Source organism: Dama dama, chromosome 6, assembly GCF_033118175.1.
Source record: "Dama dama isolate Ldn47 chromosome 6, ASM3311817v1, whole genome shotgun sequence".
In the NCBI taxonomy this organism is placed as follows: Eukaryota; Metazoa; Chordata; class Mammalia; order Artiodactyla; family Cervidae; genus Dama; species Dama dama.
In genome coordinates, this window is record NC_083686.1 from 154960 (window position 1) to 181449 (window position 26490).

General features: G+C 52.1%; 2 protein-coding genes across 13 annotated transcripts in view; one reads left to right on the top strand and one right to left on the bottom strand.

Moving 5' to 3' along the window:
• Window positions 1-14075, top strand: part of PIGG (phosphatidylinositol glycan anchor biosynthesis class G (EMM blood group)) — a 43721-nt gene extending 29646 nt beyond the window's left edge. For 7 of the 12 annotated variants that reach the window (XM_061145288.1, XM_061145295.1, XM_061145294.1 and 4 more), the window contains 3 exons: window positions 3232-3541; window positions 5866-6029; window positions 9041-14075. In XM_061145288.1, the coding sequence (XP_061001271.1) occupies window positions 3232-3541; window positions 5866-6029; window positions 9041-9254 (688 nt within the window). In that variant the 3' untranslated portion in view covers window positions 9255-14075. The other 5 variants (XM_061145289.1, XR_009693358.1, XM_061145297.1 and 2 more) reach the window with 5 other exon arrangements.
• Window positions 14076-21389: 7314 nt separating this feature from the next.
• Window positions 21390-22545, bottom strand: TMEM271 (transmembrane protein 271). The gene has a single exon (XM_061145124.1). It carries the CDS (start codon window positions 22543-22545, stop codon window positions 21415-21417), a length of 1131 nt encoding a protein of 376 aa, XP_061001107.1. The 3' UTR covers window positions 21390-21414.
• Between the last annotated feature and the right edge of the window lie 3945 nt (window positions 22546-26490).

Sequence of the window (26490 nt, forward strand, 5' to 3'; positions counted from 1 at the left end):
AAGTAACTAGTAATGAGGATAATAATGAGTGGATACTCCTAGCAGTTGGGGGTGGAGCATGGCAGAAAGCCCAACTTTCCCATAATTTACATGAGCTCCTGCAGCTGGCTCCTGCAAATTGTCAATACCACTTTCTGCACATCACAGGGCTTTTTCTGTTTTTAACACTCACAAGGGTTGGGGCGAGCAGACCCTGTTTTGGAAGACTATTCATAAAATGTGTTAAGAATCTTGATTTTGTCCAACCCTCTTAGAATTCATCTCAAAGATACAACCAGACATGAAGCAAGAGACTGGGATATGGGTGTGTTCTCTGAAGCATTACTTACAGTTGCACATAGTGAAAAATGAGGTGATTGGCCAGCAGCTGTGAATGAGTCTCTGAGGTCTATGGATCTTTCAGGTCTTTAATCCATTTTGAATTTATGTTTGTGTGTGGTATGAGAGAGTTGTCTGGTTTGATTCATTTGCGTGTAGCTTTCTAGTTTTTCCAACACCACTTATTGAACAGACGGTCTTTCCCCCATTGTATAGTGTTGCCTCCTATGTCGTCAATTAATTCCCCACATAAGTGTAGGTTCATCTTGGTTCTATATTCCATTCCATCAATCTATGTGTGTGTGTGATGTGTGTGTTTGTGCCTGTTCCTTACTGTTTTGATAAGTGCAGCTAGGTAGTATGTTTTAAAGTTAAGGCTTGTGATAGACCTCCAGCTTTGTTCTTCTTTCTCAAGATTGTTTTGGCTAGTTGAAATCTTTTGTGTTTCCTTACAAGTTTTAAAATTTTTAAATTACCTGTTCTAGTTCTGTGAAAAATACCATTTGTATTTTGATCAGGATTACATGAATATGTAGATTGCCTTGAGTAGATGATCATTTTAACAATATTAATTTTTCCAATCCAAGAACATGGTACATCTAAACATGTCTTTACATCAGTTTGTGCTGTCTTCAGTTTCTTTCATGAGTATCTTACAGTTTTCTGAGTATAGTTCTTTTATCTCCTTCTTAGATTTATTTCTAAGTGGTTTATTACTTTGATGTGGTTGTCAGTGGGATTGTTTTCATTTATGATAATTCGTTGTTACAGAAATGTAAAATATTTCTGTATATTAATTTTGTATTATTCAGCTGTACTGAATTCATTGATGAGCTCTAGTGGTATTTTGGATTTTCTATGTATTCTATCATGGCATCTGCAAACAGTGACAGTTGTATTTCTTCCTTTTCAGTTTGGAGTCCTTTTATTTCTTTTTCTTATCTGACTGCTATGGCTAGGACTGCCAATTTTATGCTGAATAAAAGTGGTGAGTGGACATCCTTGTCTTGTTCTTAGTCTAGATCTTTTCACCACTGAATATGATGTTAACTGTGGGCTTATCACATATGGCCTTTATTATGTTGAGGTATGCTCCCTCTATACCCACCTTCTGGAGAATTTTTTAAATCATAAATGGATGTTGAATTTTGTCAGAAGCTTTTTCCACATCTATTGAGGAGGATCATGTGGTTTTTATTCTTCAGTTTGTTAATTTGGTATATAACCTTGATTGTTTTTTGGATATTGAACCATCTTTGCATCCCTGGGATAAATCCCACTTCATCACAGTGTATGATCCTTTTAATGTTTTTTTGAATTTGGTTTGCTACTATTTTGTTGATGATTTATTATCTGTGTTCATCAGTGATGTTGCCTTATAATTTTTTGTGTGCAATATCTTTATCTGGTTTTGATATCAGGGTTATGCTGGCCTCATAATGTAAGTTTGGAAGCATTCCTTCCTCTGCAATTTTTGGAATAGTTTGAGAAGGATAGGTTTTCTCTAAACGTTTGGTATTGCTTTGCTAGTCAGAGAAAGAAAAGCAAGTGTTACCCTCTCTGAAAACGTGTCAGGGTGAATTTTGAGAGCTATGGCCAGGTTGTTTGGGTGGCCAAGAGGCACAGGGGGCACACCTGGAAATAGGGCCTATCACCTGATGTGGGGAGTCGAGATGATGCTGAGGGCCTGGCTCAGGGGACAGCTGGCAGGCCTTCCTGTGAAAGGAAGGTCAGGTGGGGAGGGCATGGTGATAAGACACCTTAAAGGCTGTTTATCTCAAAGTCGGAGTTCTGTGCAGATGTCAAGACTGAATGTCAAGACTGTCACATGTGAGGGCATCCAACCCAGGATGGGTTGTTTAAATCTCAGTCTCTATTTGTTTAAATCTCAAAGTGTATGTTGCTTATATATAGGATCTGAAAAATGATACAAATGAACTTATTTACAAACCAAAGGGTGATACATGAGTAAATTCCTCTTTCCTCTCGGATGCACCTTTATTTCAGCATCACTCGCATCAAGATATGGATCACTTCCTTACCTTTCATGGAAGACAACAGTATGTACCTTGTTGGTGTCTAAAACATAGACCAGTGCAGCCTTTCATCAACCTGCACTGCCTGGTTCCCATTCTTCCTGTAAAATGCTTCCACTCCCCACTCCATTTATCCTGATTCCAGATGCATCCTGGTTCCAGGTCCATCCTGGTTCTAGACTCCCTCCTGGTTCTAGATCTGCCCTGAGTCTAGATCTCCCTAAAAGCTGTTTCTCTCCTTTCAGTCCCCTCAGGTGGTGCTCTACATTGGTGTTCTGGAATCCTCTGCCTTTAACTCCTGACTTTCTCCTCCACTCTGAAGCCCAGACCTGGCTGGGGTGGAAGGCCTGATTTCAGTGGTTCTGGACATCCAGGCACAGCTGGGTGGTCAGGGCCAGAGGGGGACCCTTAAAGACATCAGTGGTGCTCTCCTTCCTACTCACTGTCAGCCTGCCCAGTGTCCTCCTTGATACGGGACCCAGCCCCTTTCTTCTTGAAATGTCTCTGATTACTTGGGCCTTTGTGGATTTCTCCCTCTTTGACCTTATCCTACTGCAGCAGTTTTTCAAATTAACTATGCAAAGCAGGTGGACAGATCTTTTGGCCACAAGTGATGGCTCTGATCTTTCACCCAGGTGATCCTTGGCCACATGAGCACGATTTCCTATCAGCCGGAAGGGCTGCCAGCCTCTGGGGATCCTGGGGGGCTGATGTGCACAGGCAGACACCCCTACTTCCACAGAGCCCCCTGCGGTGGGTGGGTCCCAAAGCTTGTATTGTCACCTCAGCTCAGTAGACACATGGTTTTTGTGGGAAAATACGTATTGGATTTTTTGCAGCTGGTGCTAATGAATCTGACTTGTTTTGCTTTCTTTAGGGGCATTACTGAGGCTCGTTTTGTTTATGTCTTTGTCCTTGGCATTCTGTTCACGGGCACCAAAGACTTGCTTAAATCTCAAATCATTGCTGCAGACTTCACGGCCAGGACTGTGGGCCTTTGGGAGATATACAGTGGTTTAGTTCTCCTGGCAGCGCTGCTCCTCAGACCCCACAATCTTCCTGTCTTGGTGCTGAGCCTCGCGATCCAGACCATCATGACTCAGTTCATCTGGAGGCCCCTGAGGCACAACATAACTGAGGTCACTGTGATGCATTACTGGTTTGGTCAAGCATTCTTCTATTTTCAGGTAGGTTTTCATCATTATGGATAGAAGACTGTTAACTTTTATGTTGTTTATCTTTTAGCTTTTCTTTAAGAAATGTTTACCATAAGCTGGGAAGTTTAGTGCAAGAACTGTTGGCATGGCAAGGTGAATTATGCTTAAATCATGCATATATTTATAAGATAAAGTACAGTTAGTTATTTAAGAGAGGCGTGCTTGGTGGCAGCGTGCAGCTGCTGTGCGGGCCTGCTTCCCGCGGGCAGTCAGGGGAGCGAGTGCTTGGCTCTGTCAGCTTTGCTGGTGACTGCTCTCCCTGCTCCCTGGCTCCCAGCACTGGGCGCCGCAGGGGCTCCGCTCGGCTGTTACTCTCCTGGGACCCGTGCTTGTCGCATCTCCTCTTCAGTGCTGAAGGGCCCATAGAGGCAGACCCAGCCATCTCCAGGGCAGACCTCAGGGTGCAGCTGTGTGCTTGGGACAGCACTGGACAGGTGGACAGAGGTCCAGCTCTTGGCCTTGGAAGGACCGGGTTCCGACCGGGTTCCACCTCAGCCTTCGGCCCTGCCCTTGACCTGTTCCCCGTACCCGGAGTGCAGCTCACCAGAGTCTCCCACTTGCCCCCAGTGGCACAGCAGACCCTGCCGCCTGATTAGGAAGGTGCCCATAGGCTCCCTGTGAACTGAACAGTTCTGCCCAACGCTGAGGCCTCAGTGTCAGGAAGACTGGCTGCAGGTCACGCCCCCAAGCAAGGAGACAGCCTCTTGACATTCAGTTTGCTTCTCTGCCACATGTGGCCTCATCCCACGGCAGGACACGAAGCTTCCATGATAGGATGTGATACTGGCACATCTCAGGCACTGCCCACAGGCAGCCAGAGCACATGTGTCTGACAGCCACGGGTGTGCCTACAGCAGGCACTGTCAAACGTGCTGCAGGGCCCTGAGGAGCAAAATCAACACAGGTCAGCCCTTTCACGGCAGGCCCTACAACATGTCAGACGAGTGGGCAGGTGTGTGGCCTTAGGTGCACAGTGGGCCCCTGGGGCCACTCTTGTCTCCCCGCCCACAGCCCTTCCCTCAGGACGTCCTTTTCTCACTGTTGGGTTTCCTGGCAGGAGGCTCACAGGCTCACTGACCCTTTCCCCAGCCCTCAGCTCACTAACTCCTCATGGCACAGGGTCAGGAGCTTAGTGCCCAGTTGGCATCCACAGCCCTCCATGGGCCCCTCAGTGTCTGCCTTTAGACCATGCCTTCTCCCCCCACCCACACACACAGCATCAGGACTGTTGAGAACCTAGTGACCTAACGCAAGGGAAGCCCCAGAGCGTGCGGGCCGCACCTTAGGCCAATCCTCCCTGACGGCGGAGTCAGCTTTGGCAGGACCTCCAGCAACCGCCTGGGGTCAGAGCCACTTTTCCGTCATCAGCCTGCTCCTCCTCGCCGTGGCGAGGAAGATTCCTGTTCTTCCTTCTCCTCCTCTCAGCAGCTCCAAAGTCTTCTTAGTTTCTAGGGAGGCAATCATACAGTCGGGGGAGAGCCCAGACGGACGTGAGCAGAGTGGGTCATGGGGAAGCTGCACAAAGGAAGTTGTTTTCAAGGCATGGGCCAGCAGTGGACAGTGAACACAGTGGGAGTAGGTATGGCCTGAGATGTTTGGGGGTCAGCGCCACCACCCAGTGATGGCCCAGAATGGCACACAGCCAGGGGAGGAGGCGGTGGGCTTCACCCAGCTTGGACCCATGTCCTGGGCCATCGGGTAGAAAGTTCCTGGGAAGGGCCTTCACTGTGCTGGGACAGACATTTGTGCTGTCAGGCATGTAAACAGTGCAAGTGTCTTAGAAAAGGCCACCAGCGTCAGTGAAGACTGAAAGGTGGGGGGCCAAACCTTGGGAGACCCTCACTTGGATTCAAAACCCCGCCCTCTCTGGTGGGACGAGCTGTCCTGTTAGTGGCCAGGATCTTGGGCCTGACTCTCCCTGTACTCCCTGACAGCAGTGTCGTGCTGCTCCTGTAAGCCATGTGGCAACACCGCCCTTAGCCCCTCAGACAGGGTCCCCAAGGAGGGAGGAGGGAGGTTGGTATACCTGAGGTTGACAGAAGTCTGGGGCTTTCCACACTCCCATCAGCAGACTTACATTGTATAGTTTCTCAAAGGTAAAAAACATTCCACTTGCTCCCCAAGCCTGGGAGTGAGGCAGGCAGGTGGAGGGCCGTCATCCGGGGTCAGCCCCAGAGCCAGGAGTGAACGGGCAACGGGGCTCCTGGGGCCACGTCCCCGCAACTGGCTCTCATCTTCCCTCGTGGTCGTGGTACAGGACCAGCCACGTCAGCGCTGCTTCTGCCCTCCTCCAGGGAAACTCCAACAGCATCGCCACTGTGGACATCTCAGCAGGCTTCGTGGGCCTGGATGCCTACATGGAGATCCCAGCCATGTTCCTGACGGCATTTGCGACATACTCGGGGCCTGTGCTGTGGGCCAGCCACCTGGTGAACTTTCTGACCTCAGAAGCCAGCAGGTGAGGCTCCTCATCTTTAATCTGATGGCAGGTTAACTCCTGCTCCCAATAACTCAGAGGTCTTTTTCATCAGTTTTCTTCTCCTTAAAAAAGAATGAACAGTCCACAGTGCGTGGCCAGTGTGGGGTACGGGGCAGCTCTGTGTAGGGACAGCTCAGACGTCCCTGTTGGCTTCTTCTAGATCATACCAAGTTGGGTCTCCAGTTGGACAGGATAGAAAGCCCCTTCTCGTCTTATCTACTTGCTGGGGACCTGGTTGGGGCCCAGGGAGGGGGGTGTCCACGGGGGACAAGAAAGTAGGACTTCTCTCGTTCTCACAAGAGCTAGTTCTCACCTCCAGGATCCCTGCTGGAGAGGGGGGCCTTGGATGGTCCCAAGGGGCTCCCCATGGGGCTATGACTCTGTCAGCCTGTCCTGCCCCCATGGAAGCTGACAGTCACCAGCCCCAAAGGCTCCTTCCTGTCAGACTGACAGGGCAGCCCACCATGCTGTCCTGCCCAGCACATCCATCCGTCCATCCTTCCCCTGCCTGTTTAGTCCACAGAGTTCCCACCGCCTCACATTCCGTGCTTCCTTCCTTGTTTCTACATCACTCCCCTCGGAAAGGGGTGTCATGAGGAAGGGCCTCCAGCTTCCGTCCACGTGCTCGCCTGGGTGCCCAGGCCACCTGGCAGTGTGCGGCCTGAGTGCTGTGTGGCAGCCTGCTGCTGGGCCACCCTCATCAGTCAGGCAGGGTGCTGGTGCTGCTGCCGTGGGCGGTGGATCCCACAAGGTGCTGGGGTGTGAGGAGTGCAGTGTCTGTACGTCAGGGCTCCCTCAGTGCCTCTCAACCCCTGACATGCTCCCCTTCACACACTGGGCAGTTGTGCTGGTCAGGACGGCCCCAGGGGGACCCTTCCAGCCCAGGGGAGGGTGAGCTTCCCGTTTCCGCCTGCCTCGGGGCCCCTACTTCCCTACCCCAGAGAGTAGCACAGGCCTCCCTGGGTGACTGCTGACCCAATATCTGAACCCCACTTCTTTGGCCTCCATCATGGGTTCTTCTCAGTCCCACAGGTTCACCCCCAGACCAGGTCCTGAGACACAGGTCTCAGGGAGCCTCGCCCTCTGTCCCCACGCTTGTGTCCCCGTGGACGTTCAGGGTGAAGGTGAGCGTCAGTGTGAGGCTGGCAAGACTCGAGTAGGACTTTGGGGAGGCTCCTGCCGAGGAGAGAGCTCCTGCTCTGAGGCCGCAGGCTTCCCGACGATGGGACATCCCTTCAGGTGGCCTTTGGGATGTCTGTGGACAGACTTTCCCCTGACTCGCAGCCACTGCTGGTCTGGTCGTCCACGCCTGTGAGCCGGGTGCCTGCTGGTGGCCGTGGAGGGACATGGGGTGGGTGTGTGGCCTGGGATGTCCTTCCGTTAATCATGCTGCACGTGAACCCTCCCTGGCTATGAGAGCGCCCCTGAGCTGTGGGTTTGCTTGGGTCAGGAGGCTGGCAGGTCCCTTCACACATCTGGGCCGTGAGCAGGTGAGGTGTGTGCCCCCTGCCCTGGAGGGCTGCTTGCTGTGGTACCAGCTTGGCACGCACCCACGTCTCTGACTGCAGGCCAGCCGAGCAGGTGGACAGGGCAGGTGAAGGCCGGGCCGTGAGAGCCCAGTCTTCTGTGAAGAGCAGCTTCCCTGGTGCTAAAATCACAGCTTGATTTTCCTGGCACTTGACATCTATTATACTTGTATTGGAGAGAAAAAAAGATGTTAGCATTTTTTTTAAGTGAGTTGAAAGCATTTTAGTCAGTTGGGGAGGGTTGTATGATGTTTTCCCTAATTAAGGAATGTTTCTCTTTTATTTTAGAAAAAGTTTTTCTCATTCATTTTCAGTCAAATTTCACTTATTGTTTCTGTTTTTATTTTTCCAGTAAAATCAGAAAACTATAACCAGACTAAAGTGATAGAAAAACAAATTTTTTTTTTTTTTTTTTATTCCTGGGTCAGGAAGATCCCCTGGAGAAGGGAATGGCAGCCCACTCCAATATTCTTGCCTGGAGAATCGCATGGACAGAGGATCCTGGGGGGCTACTGTCCATAGGGTCGCAAAGAGTCAGACACAACTGAGCAGCTAACACTTTTTTTTTTTAAGAGGGAGATGATTTTTCTAAATATTTTTTTTTTTTGGCCACATCTGGTCTTAGTTGAGGTACATGAACTCTTTATTGCAGCATGCAGGTTTCTCTCTGACTGTGGCACATGGGCTCTGTCATTTTCTGCAGGCAGGCTCTCCAATTGAGGTGCGGGGTCTTCCTGCCCCGCAGCATGTGTGATTTTAGTTCCCCAACCAGGGATCTAAGCCATGTCCCCTACATTGGAAGGCTACATTCTCAACCACTGGGCCACCAAGGAAGCTCTGAAAATGTATTTCTAATGGCTCAAAAACTAGGCCCTGGGTAGACCGTGCCTCTCTACTAAGGAGCTGGCATCTGTTCTGGAGCTTAGCAGTGGGGACAGCCTAGCTGGTCCAAGCTGCAGGGCCTCCATTCATCCCCTCAATTGCAAATTATCTTATGCTGAGGTTACAGGAACTGTCTTCTCACTGGGGCTGTCACTATGGAAGGAACCCAGTCAGAGTCTTCCAAGTGGGTCACGTTCCCCATGCATGACACTGAAACCCAAGCAAGTCAGTGTCTGGAGTTTCCCTACCTCCCTGTCTGGTCGAGAAGGCCGTGGGGTCAGCAGGCTCTCACTGAGCACAGATGCCCTGGCACTCCAGGAGGGCAGCGGAGCCTGTGCCCAGGCCCATCCCCAGGGATTTCCCATGCTGGGTGTCGGGACCGAGGCCCCGGGAGGGGAGGAGGTGATGCCTCAGGCGCAGCTCTCTGAGGACCCCTGCCTGAGGGACTGGGTCCCAAGTGGGAGCCAAGGCTGGGCTTGAGGACTCACCCCAGGGCTCCTGCTCTGGTGGTCGCATGTGGGTCCGTGACTCACACAGTCCAGAGCGGCATGCTCTAATGCACGTTTCCCTTTCTGTCGACAGCGGCTCGGCACTCAGTCGTGCTTGCTTCTGCTACGCACTCATCTGTTCTACTCCCGTTTCTGTGTATGTCGTTTTGGTGACATCCCTGCGTTACCACTTATTTATATGGAGTGTGTTTTCTCCGAAACTTCTCTATGAGGGAACGCGTCTGCTCATCACAGCTGCTGTCTGCATGTTCTTCACAGCCATGGATCAAACCAACACGAGGTCTTAGACTGAGCTATCAAGACACTGGAAAAATTATATGTTTTTAAACTCTTTTGTTTACTTCATGGGTTTGTGTCACGAAGGATATCTGTTTAAATGCAAGGTTATTCTTTTAAAAAAAAGATGTGAATTCTATAAGGTTGATGAATAGCTTCAATTTCTTTGACTACTGTACTTGAATTTAGATTGAGTAGTAAGTAGTTTTAAAATCTCATTTTAAAATACTTAGTTGGGTTATGCATCATATTTCCCTGTTGACAATCTCTCCGGGAACTTCTGAGCTTTTAATTTCCTCTGGATAAGTTACCTGAATATATGTGTTTAAATTGAAGAATACAAAGTTTCCAGGTTTGTTAGTGTCCAGGGATTCTGTGGGACGAGGCTCACCTGCTGCCAGGGTACCCTTGCAGAGCTCAGGGCCTTTATGATCCAGGAACCACCAGGGGTCCCAGAAGCTTGGGTTTATGTGGGCTATATCTGTCAGCATTTATAGCATTTAAAATTAAAACTAAGACATTTAAAATAAATATATTCAATCAAAAATAAAGATATAAATCATTTGCAACACCAAGTACTGTAGCCCACTAGCCTCCTCTGTCCATGGAATTTTCCAGGCAAGAACACTGGAGTGGGTTGCCATTCCCTTCTCCAGGGGATCTTCCCGACCCAGGTCTCCCACATTGCAGGCAGATTGTTTACCATCTGAACCACCAGGGAAGCCCCTATTGCATGTTAATATACCATTTTAAAGAAAAATAAAGGAATCAATGCTGAATACTCATTGGAAGGACTGATGCTGAAGCTGAAGCTCCAATACTTTGGCCACCTGACTTGAATTGCTGACTCATTGGAAAAGACCCTGATGCTGGGAAAAATTGAAGACAGGAGGAGAAGAGGGCAACAGAGGATGAGAAGGTTGGTTAGCATCACCGACTTAATGGACTTGAATTTGAGCAAACTCCAGGAGATAGTAAAGGACAGGGAAGCCTGGTGTGCTGCAGTCCATGAGGTCACAAAGAGTCAGACATGACTGAGCAACTGCCAACAACCAGGATGGAGGCTTGTTGAAAGGAGAACCAGCCGGATGGTTAGAGAGCTGGAACTTTCAGGCCTGCCCGCTGATTCCTGGTAAGTCAATCACTATTGGCCAGTGACTTAGTTAATCATGACTATATAATGAATCCTCCCTTAAAAAAAAAAAAAAGGAGTGCTTTCTTACCCTTTTTAAGAGTTCCCAAGTCAGGGAACCAGGAACATTCTATGTGCCAGCATGCTGGGCCCCCAGCTCCACAAAAAAAGAAGGTCTTTGTTAAGGACTTTGCCCTGCATGTCTCTTCATCTGCTTCTTAATTCATATCCTTTAATATCTTTTAACAGTAAATCACTAAACTAGTGAGTAAACATAATGTTTCCCTGAACTCTGCTAGCCATTCTATCCAATTAAGGGAATGACCAGAGGAGAGGCTCTTGGGTGCCTCTGATTGACAGTCAGTTAGTCAGAGGCACAGGCAGCAACCTGGCCCTGGGTTTGGTGTTGTCGGAAGTGGCAGGTGGGATCTGATTCTATCTCTGGGTTGATAGTATCAGGACTGAGTGGGATTCGTGGACTCCGTACTGCCACAGAGAGCTGCTTGGTCAGGAGAAGCCTCCACACGCAGTCATTGGAACTGGGTCCAGCAACTCTTCTCAGTATGAGACCATCGAGTAAGGTTAAAAATGTGTACCCCTATGTTGGTAGCAGCAGTATGCACGATAGCCAAGACACAGAAGCAGTCTGAATGTCCACCAAAAGATGAATGAATCAAGAGGATGTGGCACATATACACAATGGAATATTACTCAGCCATAAAAAGAAATGAATTTGACTCAGTTCTAGTGAGGTGGAAAGAACATACAGAATTACAAGGAGTGAAGTCAGAAAAATAAAAACAATTGTTGTATATTAATGCATATATACAGAATCTAAAAAAATGGTTCTGGTGAACCTATTTGCAGGAAAGGAATGGAAATGCAGATGTAGAGATGGACTTGTGGACACAGTGGGGGAAGGAGAGAGTGGGACAAATGGAGAAAGTAGCGTCAACATATATACACTATCCTGAGCACTGGTGAGAAGTTGCTGTGTAACACAGGAAACCCAGTCTGGCACTCTGGTTTCCTAGAGGGGTGGGATGAGGGAGGGGAGGGAGGTGAGATACATATATCACTGGAGAAGGGAATGGCAAACCACTTCAGCGTTCTTGCCTTGAGAACAGTATGAAAAGGCAAAAAGATGGGACACTGAAAGATGAACTCCCCAGCTCAGTAGGTGCCCAATATGCTACTGGAGATCAGTGGAGAAATAACTCCAAAAAGAACGAATAGATGGAGCCAAAGCAAAAACAACACCCAGTTGTGGATGTGACATGATGGAAGCAAGGTCCGATGCTGTAAAAAGCAATGTTGCATAGGAACCTGGAATGTTAAGTCCATGAATCAAGGCAAATTGGAAATGATCAAATAGAAGATGACAAGAGTGAACATTGACATTTTAGGAATCAGCAAACTAAAATGGACTTGAATGGGTGAATTTAACTCAGATGACCATCATATCTACTATTGTGGGCAAGAACCCATTAAAAGAAATGGAGTAGCCATCATAGTCATTAAAAGAGTCCAAAATGCAGTACTTGGATGCAGTCTCAAAAATCTGTATGACCAACCTAGACAGCATATTAAAAAGCAGAGACATTACTTTGCCAACAAGGTCCATCTAGTCAAGGCTATGGTTTTTCCAGTGGTCATGTATGGATGTGAGAGTTGGACTATAAAGAAAGCTGAGTGCCAAAGAATTGATGCTTTTGAACTGTGGCGTTGGAGAAGACTCTTGAGAGTCCCTTGGACTGCAAGGAGATCCAACCAGTCCCTTGTAAAAGAAATCAGTCCTGAATATTCATTGGAAGGAGTGATGCTGAAGCTGAAGCTCCAATACTTTGGCCACCTGATGCGAAGAGCTGACTCACTGGAAAAGACCCTGATGCTGGGAAAGATTGAAGGCGGGAGGAGAAGGGGACGACAGAGGATGAAATGGTTGGATGGCATCACGGACTCAATGGACATGAGTTTGAGTAAATTCTGGGAGTTGGTGACGGACAGGGAGGCCTGTCGTGCTGCAGTCCATGGTGTTGCAACCGAGTCGGACACAACTGGGTGACTGAACTGAATTGAACTGATTATATATATATATATATATATATATATATATAATGTAATGTTAGTCGCTCAGTCATGTCTGACTCTCTGTGACCCCGTGGACTGCCCACCAGGCTCCTCTGTCCATGGAATTCTCCAGGCAAGAATACTGGAGTGGGTATTCTTCTTCTTATATATATTTTCTTCTCCATATATATATAATTATGGCTGATTCAAGTTGTTATACAGCAGAAACCAACACAACATTTTAAATATTTAAAACAACGGACATTAAAAAAAAAAAAGAATGAAATGATGTTATTTGCAGCAACATGGATGAACCTAGAGATTATCATGCTAAGTGAGATAAGTCAGACAATGACAAATACCATATGATATCACTTACATGTGGAATCTAAAATATGACACAAATGAACTTACTTACAAAATAGAAATAGACCCACAGACATAAAGAACAGGCTTGAGGTTGCCGAGTGGGGACAGTGGGGTGGAGGAGGGATAGACTGGGTGTTTGGGATTAGCAGATGCAGACTCGTATATATAGGATGAAGAAACAGCACGGCCCTAGTATAGAACACAGGGCAGTATACTCAGTGTCCTATGGCAAACGGCAGTGGGAAAGAATATATATGTACAACTGAGTCACTTTGCTGCACAGCAGAAATAACACAACGTTGTAAGTCAGCGATACTTCAATTTGTAGAAAACATGCAGGCAACACTATATAATATGCACAGACACACACTTTTGTTGTGGAAGCACAAAAACACTCCAGGTGTGGCCCATGAGGAGCAAGAGGTGAGGGTAACCCAGAGGGTGAGGGGTCGCTCCGGCTGCTCCTAGACACTTCACATATTTAACAGTAAAAGAGAACTGTGGACTGAACATGGGAAATGATATTTTAAACTGTTCTGTGTTTTATTTTTGATGCATATATTACTTGCAATACATTAGATGTAACCTCCTTCCAGAGAAAAATAAAGGAAGTGTGTGGGGAAGAGGTGTCCTAAGAGCACGGTCCCATACCAAGGTCACGGGAGCAAGGCCTTGCACCAAGGCCACAGAAGCGGGGCCCAGAACCAAGGCCATTTCCAGAACTTACTGAAACCCTTTGTAACCATTGCCAAAAGTTCTGTTGATCATCACTAACAAGCTTCCTGACCAAAATAGGCAAAGAGGCCCAATCCAGTATTCACCATATAACGCCCTAACCCATCACCTAATGCCACCCTTCCAGCAGGAATCTTTTTTGTCTTGAGGCTATAAAAATTGGCTACTAACCCAGGAAAACGGCTTCCCTCATAACTCAGTTGGTAAAGAATCTGACTGCAATGGAGGAGACCCCAGTTCGATTCCTGGGTCAGGAAGATCCACTGGAGAAGGGATAGGCTACCCACTCCAGTATTCTTGGGCTTTCCTTGTGGCTCAGCTCGTAAAGAATCCACCTGCAACTCGGGAGACCTGGGTTCGATCCCTGGGTTGGGAAGACCCCCTGGAGAAAGGAAAGGCTACCCACACGACTGAGCACCATGAAAAGCATCAGCTCTCCCTGGCCTGTCAGGAGGTCAGCCGCTGTGCTCACAGGGCCCTCATTGTCTCTGCTCTCTGCTCTCAATAAACTCACTCCTTTCTGAAATGCTCTGTCTGTAAACTCTTTTCCAACCTGAGCTTAGACTGCCATGACACTAAGTTAGACCAGTCAGCAGCAACTTAACCACCACAGCTATCGTCTTTGAATGGCGGCCAGTCTACTTTGAGATGTGCCTTATATGTAATATACAACCAGATTTCTGCACTTAGTATGGAAAATATATACAAAAATCTTTACCCTCCAGTCTCCCAAGAGTGGCACTTGGCATTTGCATCAGGGCAAGTGGCAGGATGGAGCATGGGGCACCCTCTGGAATTCCCGACATCCAGTCCCCGGGGTAGCCATTGAATGAACACAGAGATGAATTAGCAGAGGCTGAATTGACAGCCCTGGTGACAGGCATAGGGGTGGAGCCCCTCAATGGAGAAAAAGGAGAAGCTGAGTTTTGGCAAGTCTGAGTTTAGGGTCCTAAGGGACCCTGAGGAGGGCAGTGAGCAGGCTGTTCGCTGAAAGCAGAGGTCTGCAGACAGCTGGAGGTTGCTACACTGCCAAACCTGGGCTCACAAAACTTCCACAAATGCCACTTGAAAAAAAAACCTTGGTCCCACTTGTGGCTAGAACAAGGCAAGGGGCCCAGGCACAGCGAAGAACTGAGCTTAGACCCCTGTTCTCACACCAGCTCCACCCCAGGTACACAGCCCGTTCCCTAAGCTTAGGTTTTCCTACCTGTGAAGTGCTGTTTCCAGGATTAAGGGAGGCAGCAATCTTAAAGTGCTTGTCACACAGGGCCTTGCCCATAAAGAGCTCTCAACACAAACTAGCCATTGGTCAGATGACACCACACTGACAGAGATGGTGGTAGGCATAGGACTCAGGCTGGAGTGAGGGCTCAGGCAAGGCTAATTGGTTGGGCAGGTGAGGGTGGGGTCTCAGGAAACTCCAGGAGCTTTTCCTCGCCTCCAGGAAGGGTTGGTGAGGTCAAGAGGTGAGGGAGGCAGGAGGTGGCAGAGCTCACAGCTCTGGGTAGCTCCACAGTGGTAGACGAAGGAGAACTGAAGTCTTGCATTTAAGGAAAAATAATCTGAGCTACACTAGAAGGCAGAAGGGGCTCCCAGGGCCAGCCAGCTGCACAGGAGCAGGGGGTGCTGCCTCAGACAGCCCTGCAGGTGCACTTGGAAGAGCCTCCCAGCAAAGGCAACATCCCAGCAGGGCCAGGACACGAGATGGGGCTGAGGGTCCAGGGATGGACACAGGTGTTGAGGGGACTGTGTGAGCCAAGGCTGGGAGAAGGAGCAGGTGGAGAAAAAGTCCCTAAAAGGAGCAAAATTGAGGCCACTGCAGAGTCCACGCTGCCCCAGGCAGAGAGGCCCCTTCAGAGCACATACTCTGGCCTTTGACTGGATGAGAGGGGAATCTCCACCAGGACTCCAGCCTCTGACACAGAGGCCACGCCTGCCCCCATCTCCCCAGGCTGCTGAGAGGAGGAAGTAACATGTGCCAGGCGGGATTTACAAAATAACACAGTCACTGGAGCTCCTATCTGAAAATGTTTGCAAATACGCCAAATGTTAAGAAAGCTTTCCCCCTTGGGTGATTAATCTCACTGTTTCAGCTTTTTTTTTTAATGTTCATCTGACAGATGGCGAGGGCACCACCAGCTTCCTGGCTCAGGGAAGGGGTGCCCTCCCTGGATATCCTCAGCAGCTGGCCCCAGGCAGGAAGGAGGGCACAGACCACACACCTGAGTTCTGTACCAGGTTCAAAAGTGTTCAATGAAGTCCCCAAAATTCTTATTCACCTAGAACATGACCTTATCTGCAAATAGGGTCTTTGCAGTTCATTCTGGACTAGAGAGGGACCTAAAGTCAACAAAGTCCTTATAAGAAGCAGAGAAGGGCACATAGAGCCAGAGGCCACCAAAAGTGGGATCAGGTATAATGTGGTATGTCCATGGACCCAGGTATGCCTGGGACTGCTGGCTCCCAGAGCCTGAAGGGAGGAAGAGAATGAGTTCTTCTTTAGGGCTTCAAGAAGGAGCAAACCCTGCCAACTACCTGACCTTAGACTTCTGGCCTCCAGACTGTGAGATAGTATATATTTTTTTGTTTTAATCCATGTAGTGTGACAGCAATCCAGGGAACTAAGACAAGCTCCTACAATGTCCAGGTCCCTGAGATGGTCCAGGTCCCTGAGATGGTCCAGGCCCCTGAAATGGTCCAGGTCCCTGAGATGGTCCAGGCCCCTGAAATGGTCCAGGTCACCGAGATGGTCCAGGTCCCTGAGATGGTCCAGGCCCCTGAGATGGCCCAGGCCTCTGAGATGGTCCAGGCCCCTGAGATGGCCCAGGTCCCTGTAATGGTCCAGGCCTCTGAGATGTTCCTGGCCTACATCCTGGTACTCCATATCATCTTCCCTGCTCAGCGACACCAGTCACTTTGCCTCCCCACTGCACACCCACCTCCTGACATGTCCATGGCACACACCAGCTTCGGTCTCCACACCTACTTATTCTCTGGGCCCCAGACAAGAGCCCCTGTGCCCCACAGAGAAGGCTGAAAGGTCAGATTGGGTCAGGTTCATGAGGTTTTACTTTTTCTTCAGAAAACGTAGTTCCTGGAAGTTCCTGGGAAGGACAGCACAATCTGACACGTGTTTTAGAAGAAAGTTTTATCAGGAGTGGAGCTGATGGAGGACCCAGGCTGGTGTTGCAGGAATAGTGTGGGCACACAGCAGGTGCACAGCCAAAGCCGGGCCCGGGTGTCGGGAGAAGGGCCCCCCTGCAGCCACAGGCAGCACGGAGAAGGGCCCCCTCCTGCAGCCACAGGCAGCACGGAGAAGGGCCCCCTCCTGCAGCCACAGGCAGCACGGAGAAGGGCCGCGACGGCCTCCATCCCTGACCAGCCTGCTTGGCGCTCCTGCCCTTGATGTAGCCCAGGTGGCTTGACTACACAGTCTGCTGGACCAGGACCAGAATCACCCAGAGACAGAGAGGAAGTGACTGTTGTGTGGAAAGTGTTGTGCTCTAACACAGACTTCATTGATTCAAAAGGAGCAGGATTTCTGTTGACATTCTTCAGAGGAGCAATGATAGATAAAAAGGCAGAGACAGAACTTCTCTAGATGAAACTCACCTGTGTGAGGATGACCCTCCAAATGTGGAGATTTTGAGAAAACCATTAAAAACAGTGACAGGTACCCCCAGGCTTTCTCCCAGCACCCCCAGGAAGTCCTTAGAATTCAAACTGGGGATGTAAGGATGTATGGGCACTACTTTCCGAAGTTAGATTTTTATTTTCCACTTTGGTGAGTTTTTTCCTGTAATTACTGTGCTGAAAAGTAGCAAATTAAACAAAGATATCCTATCATCTAGAAAATGAACCACCTAACATTAGGCTGCTGGCTCCCGCTCCTATAAAAAGAAGTTCGCAGGCATATAAAGAATTTATAGTTATTTATGTACCAGAATTCATTTTGCTTAGAGTCTCTTATTTATTAATTTTCATTCACATTTTGGTGAGAAAATGGTGCTTTGGGGCAATAACATTGAGTGCTGGCAAGGGGCCTGTGCCCAGAGCGGAGCTCCCCGGAGGTCACTCAGAGGTCTCTGCAACACTGCTGCCCAGGAGCCTGGGAACTCGAACTTCACACCACCACCAACACTGGCCCCAACCTCAACGCTACCCTGGTGTGGCTGGCTGTGCTGTGCTGGCATCTGGGTCAGGAGCCGTCCCACCAGCGTATCGCACCTGGATATGACAGAGTGTGCAGGCCAACATGCAGCTCAGCAGCCACAGAATCCTCCAAGGAGTGCTCCCCACGAGCGTGCTCCACGATGCCTCAGCCAGGGGTACCAGCCCACAGCCAGGCCACTCCACCGACACACTGCACCTAGAGTTCCTGGTGTCCCAGGCAGGCCACTGGCCTGGACCTCAGACACCAAGAGGCAGTGTGTCTGTGTGTGTGTGTGTGTGTGTGTGTGTGTGTGCATGCACTGGTGCATGTGTTTGCAAACATGTTATATCTGGGAGTGTAAACACAGGTATATGTGTGTTCACATGTAGATGCATGTGTTCATTTGTGTGCATTCCTATGTGCTGACACACTCATGTAATGTGTGCACATGCTCATATGTACACACATCTGTCACAAATGTATTCCTGCATGTATAATCATATGTATGTGCATATACACATACCCACACACGCACACATGTGCACATGTGGTTTTGTGTACACAAGTGTGCACTGCATGCACATGTATGCATGCACACGTGTGTGTGTGTGTGTGCATTTGCACATATTTGAGGTTCCCACCTGCATGGCATCATGACACTAGCCAAGAGTAAAAACATCGATAACCAGCAGTTTGATCTTCACCACAAGCACCATCTGACTAATTTTTTAAATAAAATGATTGCTTAATTATATCAGTCAAAAACTCAGTTTTGTAGTCGAGATTTGTGTGGCCAAGAGCACCTCCTCTGCCTGAGGATGGCATGTGTGCCCTGGCACCTTGGGAGCGCTTGTTCATCAACATTAAGAAAACACAGGTTTTTTTGGTGACTGTGTCATGTGTTATTAATTAAGTCATTATTTTAAATGTAAACAAACTATGTTTAACTTACAAACTCAGCATTAAACAAAGTAAAAACACAAAAATGTGTTTATTTAATTTTGGTATTTCATTATGATATAAACTCTTGGTTTGGCCTCCACCAGGCCAAGAGTTTATTATTATTCTGAAAAGTAGAATAAGACCCATATTTTAAGAACGCTCCAAGAGCTGGCATTATTTTCCAAGGAGCATTAGAATCAATTCTAAACAACTAACGTAAATTTTCAAAAAGGAGAAAAAGCATGAATGAGCTGGCTGACCTCCCAGGACTCTGGAGCCATCACAAGCAGTTAGAAGGAAGTGAGGTGGTGACTCTCCACTGCCTCCCTGAGTGCTGGTCTTCAGAACAATTTGAGTGAAGGGATATTGGAGATTTTATTTCTTTAGCAAACTTTAAAAAATAAAACTCTGGTATCTCATATCATTATATCAGCCTCTATAAAGTGGACTTAACCATATTCTGGAGTTAGAAACACATATTTTAAAATTCCATCTAGCTTCCTGGTCACACGTACATTTGACAGGGGGAAGCCAGATGCCCTCTGCTGCCCCATCCCATTCTGCCTTCTGTCCCATCCCAAGAAAAGTCTGAAACTTGAGAGAGGTCATTGATTTTGCCTGCATGTTTGAATGACAAACTGTGTAAGACAGAACCTCAGGAAACAGGAAGAATACAGGAAGGTCTGACATCAGATGTCCACGCTGCTCAAGAGGTTGCTCCATTCTAGTGGTCCCTGCACAGCAGCCTTCCACAAGAGCTCACCGTGTGCCCACTCACTGGGCGCACCCTGGCTTGACTGCCTCCACATGTGGTTCTGGGAAGTCAGCCTTGCAGCTGCCCCTGAGGTCTGTGCTCCATGAGTGGAGAGCAGCCCTGCCTTATTGATTTGATCTAGGTAGATGGGGGAAAGCTTTATCAAAAGTCTCTTTTGCTGCCACTTATCACTTTTTCTGCTTAGGCTGATGGCCAGTGGGCTGGTGGTGTGGGGGCGATGCGGGGGGGTGGTCAGGTGATAAGGACCAGCAGGGGAACTAGTTGGGCTAGGCTCTCAGCCTCACTGAATCTGAAAGCCTAGTATGGACCACTATCTGAAGAGGTCTGGGTATGAGGACCTGGGAGATTGACCCGGAATGATTCATTTTTCTCGGATGGCATCAACATAACAAGGAGAAGACACTGCCTAAGGCCCCTTAGATCAGAATCCCCAAGTTTCTAAGTAATTGTCCAAGCATCAGCATAACAACTTTGCCACCTCCACTGAATGGCGGTAGGTCTCCGCTTCTCTGCGTGGATAGCGGGCCTCTCCTCTCTAGCAGCCTCTGCTGCAACTGGGTGGCCTTGCTGGTCATGGTTAGGTGCTGGACTCAGTCACCTAGGTACAGAGGAACTCTGGCTTTGGGTGGGTCAGCTGGTCTCATCCCAGAGCCCGCACCTGGCTGCTTTTCCACAATTAGAAGTGGACCCCTACACACTCCAGAGAGATCACACATTATTCCCTTAGCTTTTCTCGCCTCGAGTGTCCCGTGCTGCGCTCACCCTAGCAGAGCACAGAGTGTGTCCTCAACCCCTTCTGCAGGAGGGTCACACCCTTTGGGTCAGCGTGGGACTCTGCTTACAGCACATTCAGAATTAGCAGCACTCCTGCCCGGCACCACAATTCCAGCACATGGTAGTTGGATCACCTTTCCCCAAGATCCAGAGCTTACCTGGATCCCAGTCAGAACCAAAGGACTGGGCGGAAACACATTTCACCATCATTCGGAAGACTTCACGTTGTGTTTAAATAGGCACACACGTGTATCCTAGTGATTTAAAAGTATGACCTTCACATCAATTAAGGCTATTTAAGGGGTATATTTCAAATGAAATGCTATAATATCCAAAATTACCAGATTACTGAATTAACCAACAGGATAATAATCTTTGCCAGAAAAACTATGACTGTGATTTCCAAAATAGGATTGGATTGTTCATATGTATTAACCAAAATAAGCTCAGTTTTGCCATAAAAACCCAATCTCCAGTTTCCAGAAAAAGAAATGTATGGGACCTGATATACACACAGAAAGTTAGCATCAGAAAGAGGTTGGATTTAGCCAACCAGCTAGCATAATACAACTGTTCAAACTCACATCTGTCAGACCAAATTCATTTGTGTGTCGACATTCTCTAACCCCAATTTGATGAATATCTCCAATAACATAGCAATTAATTTAATAAAGGAACTCACCAATTTTAAATTGCAATAAATTTACCAAACATTTTCACTGTTTATGGAGAGCTTTACAGTAAGAAAGTTATCAACAAAAGCAGGCACATCCGTGTACAAAGTGTTGCTGTGGGTGCTTCTTCACGTCTTCCATTCCGACAGTATCAGCCGCTCCGTCTTTCTGTCCTCTCAGTCAGCGTTCTTTCCGCTCGCTGGGTGAGGTTTCACCCGGGCCTGGGCCTCGGGGGCGCCCAGGGAACGGACTTGCCAAAGAGAAGTGCGATGGGGGCGAGCCAACCCCAAAACATTTATTGTAAACTTTAAAATGGAGTCCGGATACGAGCAGACACAGAAAAGAAGAGAAACCTCCCAAACACAGAAATAATAGTACTGGAGGACCAGTCTCGCTGCGGGGAGCCCCCAGAGGCGCTGGGCCAGACCGCCCCTGAAGCTGCGGCGCCACGGAGGGGCTTGGCTTTGCGCCCCGCCAACTCCCCACCTCCCTCGCCGCCGCGGCAGGGCAGGGAGACGGGAACGGTCGTCCGCACAGGCCCAGGGGCTCAGCAGGCCTGGCCCGGCTCCCAGGGGCGCGCCGCCTCGCAAGGCGGGCGGCAGCAGTAGGGGTAGGAGGCGTTAAGGTCGGGGTCCGAGGGCGCGTACCCCGGCAGCTCCACAGACGGGTGCCCCCCACAGCACACCTCCACGCCCGCTTCGTCAAACGCGTGGAAGACGCCCACGTTGATGTAGGAGACCGCGTGGTGCGTCGCGAAGCCCGCGCAGTCCCCCGGGGCGGCGAAGTCCGACTCCTCCGGAGACAGGATGGAAGCCTCGCTGGGCCGCGGCTGCAGCCTCCGCCCCCGCCGGCCCCGCCGGCCCCGCCGCGCCCGGGAGGCGGGCGGCTGCGCGCGGAGCCCCGGGCCGCCGCGGGGCCGCGCCAGGGCCCGGCCTCCCTTCCGCCGGCCGCGCCGGCCGCGCCGGGCCTGCGACGACTTGTAGTTCTTGACCAGCAGGAGGCTGAGCAGGCCTAGGAGGCACTCGAGCGAGTTGAAGACGGTGGAGAGCACCAGGCCGCGCTGGTAGTCCTTCAGCTGGCGGCACTTGGCGGAGGTGGCGCTGTCCAGGGTGCCGCGGGCGCGCTGCGCGCCGGGGGCCGGGCCGGGGCCGGCGGCCGCAGGGCCCGGGGCCGGGCCGGGGGCCGCGGCCGGCGCGCGCGGCGGCAGGCAGTAGTGGGAATACTTGCGCTCCACCAGGGACACGGTGTCGCCGTCGATCACGGCGCCCGCGAAGGCGCTGAGGACCCCGAGCATGAAGACGAGGACGCCGAGCAGGAGCAGGTTCTGGCTGCTCACCGGCCCCGAGGGTCCGGCGGCGCCCCCCGGGTCGCCCGGCGCGGCCTCCGCAGCCCCCGCGGGGCCGGCAGCGACCCCGAGCCCCGGGCCCGGGCCCGGCCCCGCGAGGGGCGCGTCCCGGGGCCCGCAGCAGAGCAGGGCGGCGCCGAGCAGCGAGAGGCCGGCAGCCAGCAGCAGCCCCGAATAGAAGGCGCCAGCGGCCGCCCCCAGCCGGAACGGCTCCCCGCGCAGCTCCGAGCCCAGCGAGAAGCACTTGAGGCCGACGGCGGCGGCGCTGAGCGCGCAGGCGAGCAGGAGGCAGGAGGAGAGCGCGGCGCAGGCCCCGCGGACGCTCCACTTCATCCTCCGCGCCCGAGCCGGCCCGCACCCCGCGCGCCCGCCGCCGCCCGCCGCCGCCCCCGCCGCCTGCGCCTCCTCCCGGCGCCGCGCGGCCGGACCGCCGGCCTCCTCCTCATCCTCCCGCGTCCTCCCGGGCCCGCGCCGCCGCCGCCGCCGCAGTCGGAGCCCGCATCCTCCGCCTCCCGCCGCCGCCGCCGCGGCCCCGCGCAGGGAACCGATGCGGCGCGGAGGACCGCAGGGCGCGCGCGCCCCCTCCCCAGCCCTCGGCGCCCCTCCCAGGACGCTCAGCTCCCCCCACCGCCCGCGGCCCAGCGCGCCCGGCCCAGGCACCGCCCTCCCCCGCCCCCTCAACCCGCGTCGCCCCTAGGACACCCCTCAGCCACCCCCCCCCCCAAGGAGAAGCCCCCCGCGCCGCGTCTCTCCGCCTTCTTCCCCCGAGTAGCGCCCCGGCCTCTCTGGGCACGCCGCTCCCCACCCCTGGGCGCCCGCCCCTGACGCCCCCAGGCCCCACCCCCAGCGCCTCCCACCTCTCGGGCCTCAGTGGGCGCGCTGCGCGGGCCACGGGGCTGGGGTCTCACTCCCCGCCCCCCGCCTGTCAGAGATCAGGAAGCCTGAGGAAGTTGGCCTGGAGTGCGGGAAGAGAGGACCCTCGTGCTGAGGGCTACGGGGAAAGCCTGAGTGTGGGCGGGGTGGGGCGAGTCCGGGGCTAAGGGAAGAAGGAAGACCCCCCCCCACCCCCGAGCAGGGGTTTGTGTGCGGGGGCGGCGGGCAGGAGGGAAGGGAAGAGAGGAGCCGGGGAAGGAGTGAGCTGACTACTCGCGGGAGGAGGGCGGGAGTCCGGCTGCGGGGCGGAGGGGAGGGCTCGGAGGAGGCGCTCGGGTGCCGGGACCCTCGGGCGCCTCCGGGGAGCGCGGGCCCCAGTGCGGGGGGCGGGGGATGAGGCCTCGGGGAGCCCTGAAGGAGTCTCGTCCGAGCCTTTCTCAGGGATCATGCGGGACTTCCCCGCAAATGCGGGTGCGAGTGAGTTAATTCATCCGAAGGCGGTTCAGGGCCTGAGAGCAAAGCGGGAGACTGGGGGTGCGGCGCGGGGGGAGGGTAAATCGCCTCCTTCCGACCGACGCGGCGCTCTCGGTGAGAGAGGAAGGTGTGGGGCCGAGCAGAGCGTGGAGATGGCCTTGCCCGGGCCTCTCGGGCACCCAGCCTGCTGAAACGAGGCCTGGGAGCGCGTCTCCGACAAGCCCTCTGAGGTCCCACCGCGCCGAGCGCCCTCGGTTCTTTCCACACCGGCTCTGCCGCTGCTGCAGCGAGGCCCGGGGACCGATGACTCACCCTGCCGGCTAATTACAGCGTTAAATAACTTCGCGCTGGATCCCGGGGAAGCGGGTGGTGCAGCAGCTAGGGAACGAGATGCGGGAGGAGGGGCCGGGGGAGATGCAGGGGTGCTTTGAGAACACACCCCAGTTCCTGCCGCCCGCTCGGCAAGTTCTGGCCCGTGGAGGCATCCCGCAGAGCTCACAGCGTCGGGCCCTCTCCTGCACAGTGTCCGGCGGTGCCCGGTGAGCAGGGGCACCAGCCCCCAGAGGGCCCTCGCGTCTGGAGGAAGCCTCACCCACATTCGCCAGGCAGCCCGCGCAAGGGGACCCTCGCCCACGTTTCACGGAAACCATCTGCCCAGTGAATATATGTGAAGGCCTTTCGTGCGTCTCTCTGGACATTTGCGTGGGACGGACGTGAACGGCGGTGGCTGTGCGGAGAAGGAGCAGGTTTCGCTGTATTTTTAGCAGGAAGTGCAGATTTTAGAGCATCAGCTGAACCTCCTCGTTCAGTCCTCTCCTCATGCATGACGACTTGCCAGAAAAGTAGGGATAGTGAGCCTTCTTTCACATTTATGGGGTATAGGTTTTAAAGGACAGTGTGTAAATCAGCTTGTATAATAATCGTGGCACCCACGCGTGTGAGCGGAGTTGCCATGAGCTGACTTCCAATGATTATTTCTGTTTCCAGGGAGACGAGGTTTGCAGCCACCTCCGTGGAGGATGGAGAGGCTTCTCCATTCCCTATGCGATGCTGCGGCAGCCAGATTGATGAGGCTTTGCGGGAGGAAGTGAGCTGCCTTGGCTTGTCCTGAGCCCGGCCTGGATGGAGGCCTGAGTCGGCCTGGGTGCGCTGCGGACCGCTGTGCAGCAGCCTCTCAAGTCCGAGGCAGGCAGGCTCCTGGTTTAGGATTTCTCCAGGATCTTACCTCCTCTCTCCTCCAGAGCCTGCTTCTGCCAGCCATTCACTCAACCCCTGACCACTGCTCTGTTCCTTAAATGAGTGATGCCTCTTACCAAAGCAAGCCCTTGGCATATGCTGTTCCCTTTTCTGCTTTATGTTCCCCAGGCCACATCCTCACCTAGCTTCTGCTGTCCCCTTTCTTAGACCTTAACTTCAGCTCCTTTATTGCCCTAACTTCTGTTGGGTGCCCACTGTCCTTTCAACAGTGTAAAGAGTGCTTCCAAAGACTTTCCTGTTTAGTCCTGGCAATGAACCCTGAGGCAGGTGGCTCCGCTATCCTCACAGAGGTTTTCCACACCAAACTCAGACTCTGCCCACCTCACTAGTCCCCACCCCCCTGCACCCCCTCCTTCCTGCACCCCTCCTCCCTACACCCCCACCTCCCTGCACCCCACTGCCTCCCTGCCCCTCAGCTCTTGGCCAAAGGTCTCTCATAACAGGCAGGATCTCCCAGTGGTCTAAATGTCTGTCTTCCCGACCATATTGGAGGCTCAGTGCAAGCAGGATCCATGTCCAGCTTGTCCCCACCCCCTCCCTGTCAGGACTCCCCATCAGGCCCCGTCCTGGCCCTGTGGAATGGACAAGTGAGCAGATGAATGAATGGGTGGGCTGCCGCCAACCTGGGGTTGCTCTGTCCTGTGACAGCATCTAATGTCAGTCCAGTTTTGCTCACAAGGAGAAAGGGCCAGGTGACACAGACCAGGTCCGCAGGACGGCGAGGACCCATCTCCCTGCTGCAGTGAGGGAAGGCACTCTAGCCAGGAGCCAGAAGCAGAGCATGTGGAGCCCTGCAGGCAGAGTGACCAGCAGGTGTCCTGTCATGACGGGCCTTGAGCTGTGCAAGTTCGGACTTGGTCCAGAGGGTGAGGAGACCTTAGAAAGGCCTGGGCACCGTGGGGTGTTCTAGACACACTGCAGTGAGAAGACTGGGCTGGGGGCTGGAAGCAAGTAGGGGTCGGGGCAGGTGGAGGGTCCTGCCCCATCACGGTGCTTGTCGAACACACTCTCGGGCTCCCGCCCCACCACCTGGCACCCGGCAGGTGGCCGGCCATCTCTTTTTTGGCTGCTCCGCCGGAACGCGGACAATGGTCAGCTATCTTGATGAGTGTGTCTGTCTCCCCTCTGTGTCTGCAGGAGGAGGGGACAGCAGTCTACAGTCCCTGCCACACAGAGCTCCCAGGGACCCTGTAACCGCCCCACTCTCACCTCTGCAACCGTGCACAGTTTGAAAGTTAATTCCACTGATTTTTTTTAAATGGCTGTGCTGGGTCTTTGTTGCTGCTCGTGGGCTTTCTCCAGTTGTGGCAAGTGGGGCCTACTCTCTAGTTGTGGTGTTTGGGCTTCTTACTGTCATGGTTTTCAGGTTGCAGAGCATGGGCCCTAGGGCTCATGGGCTTCAACAGTTGAGGCTCAGGCTTGGTAGTTGTGGCTCATGGGCTGTGTTGTCCCGAGGTGTGTAGGATCTTCCCGGACCAGGACTCAAACCTATGTCCCCTGCATTGGCAGGTGGATTCTTTACCACTGAGCCACCAGAGAAGCCCTCCCCTGCTTTCTGGCAGAGTCCTCTCCCCCAGCCCCCAACAGGCTCACCTGTGAAGCTTGTCCCCCTCCCCCAGCCCCTGGCACAGCGGGGTCCAGGGGGTAACTTGAGGGCCGTGGTGAGCTCTGAGG

Excerpts from the sequence above, each read along its gene's own strand:
- TMEM271 (XM_061145124.1), bottom strand. The coding sequence starts at position 22,545 with ATGAAGTGGAGCGTCCGCGGGGCCTGCGCCGCGCTCTCCTCCTGCCTC.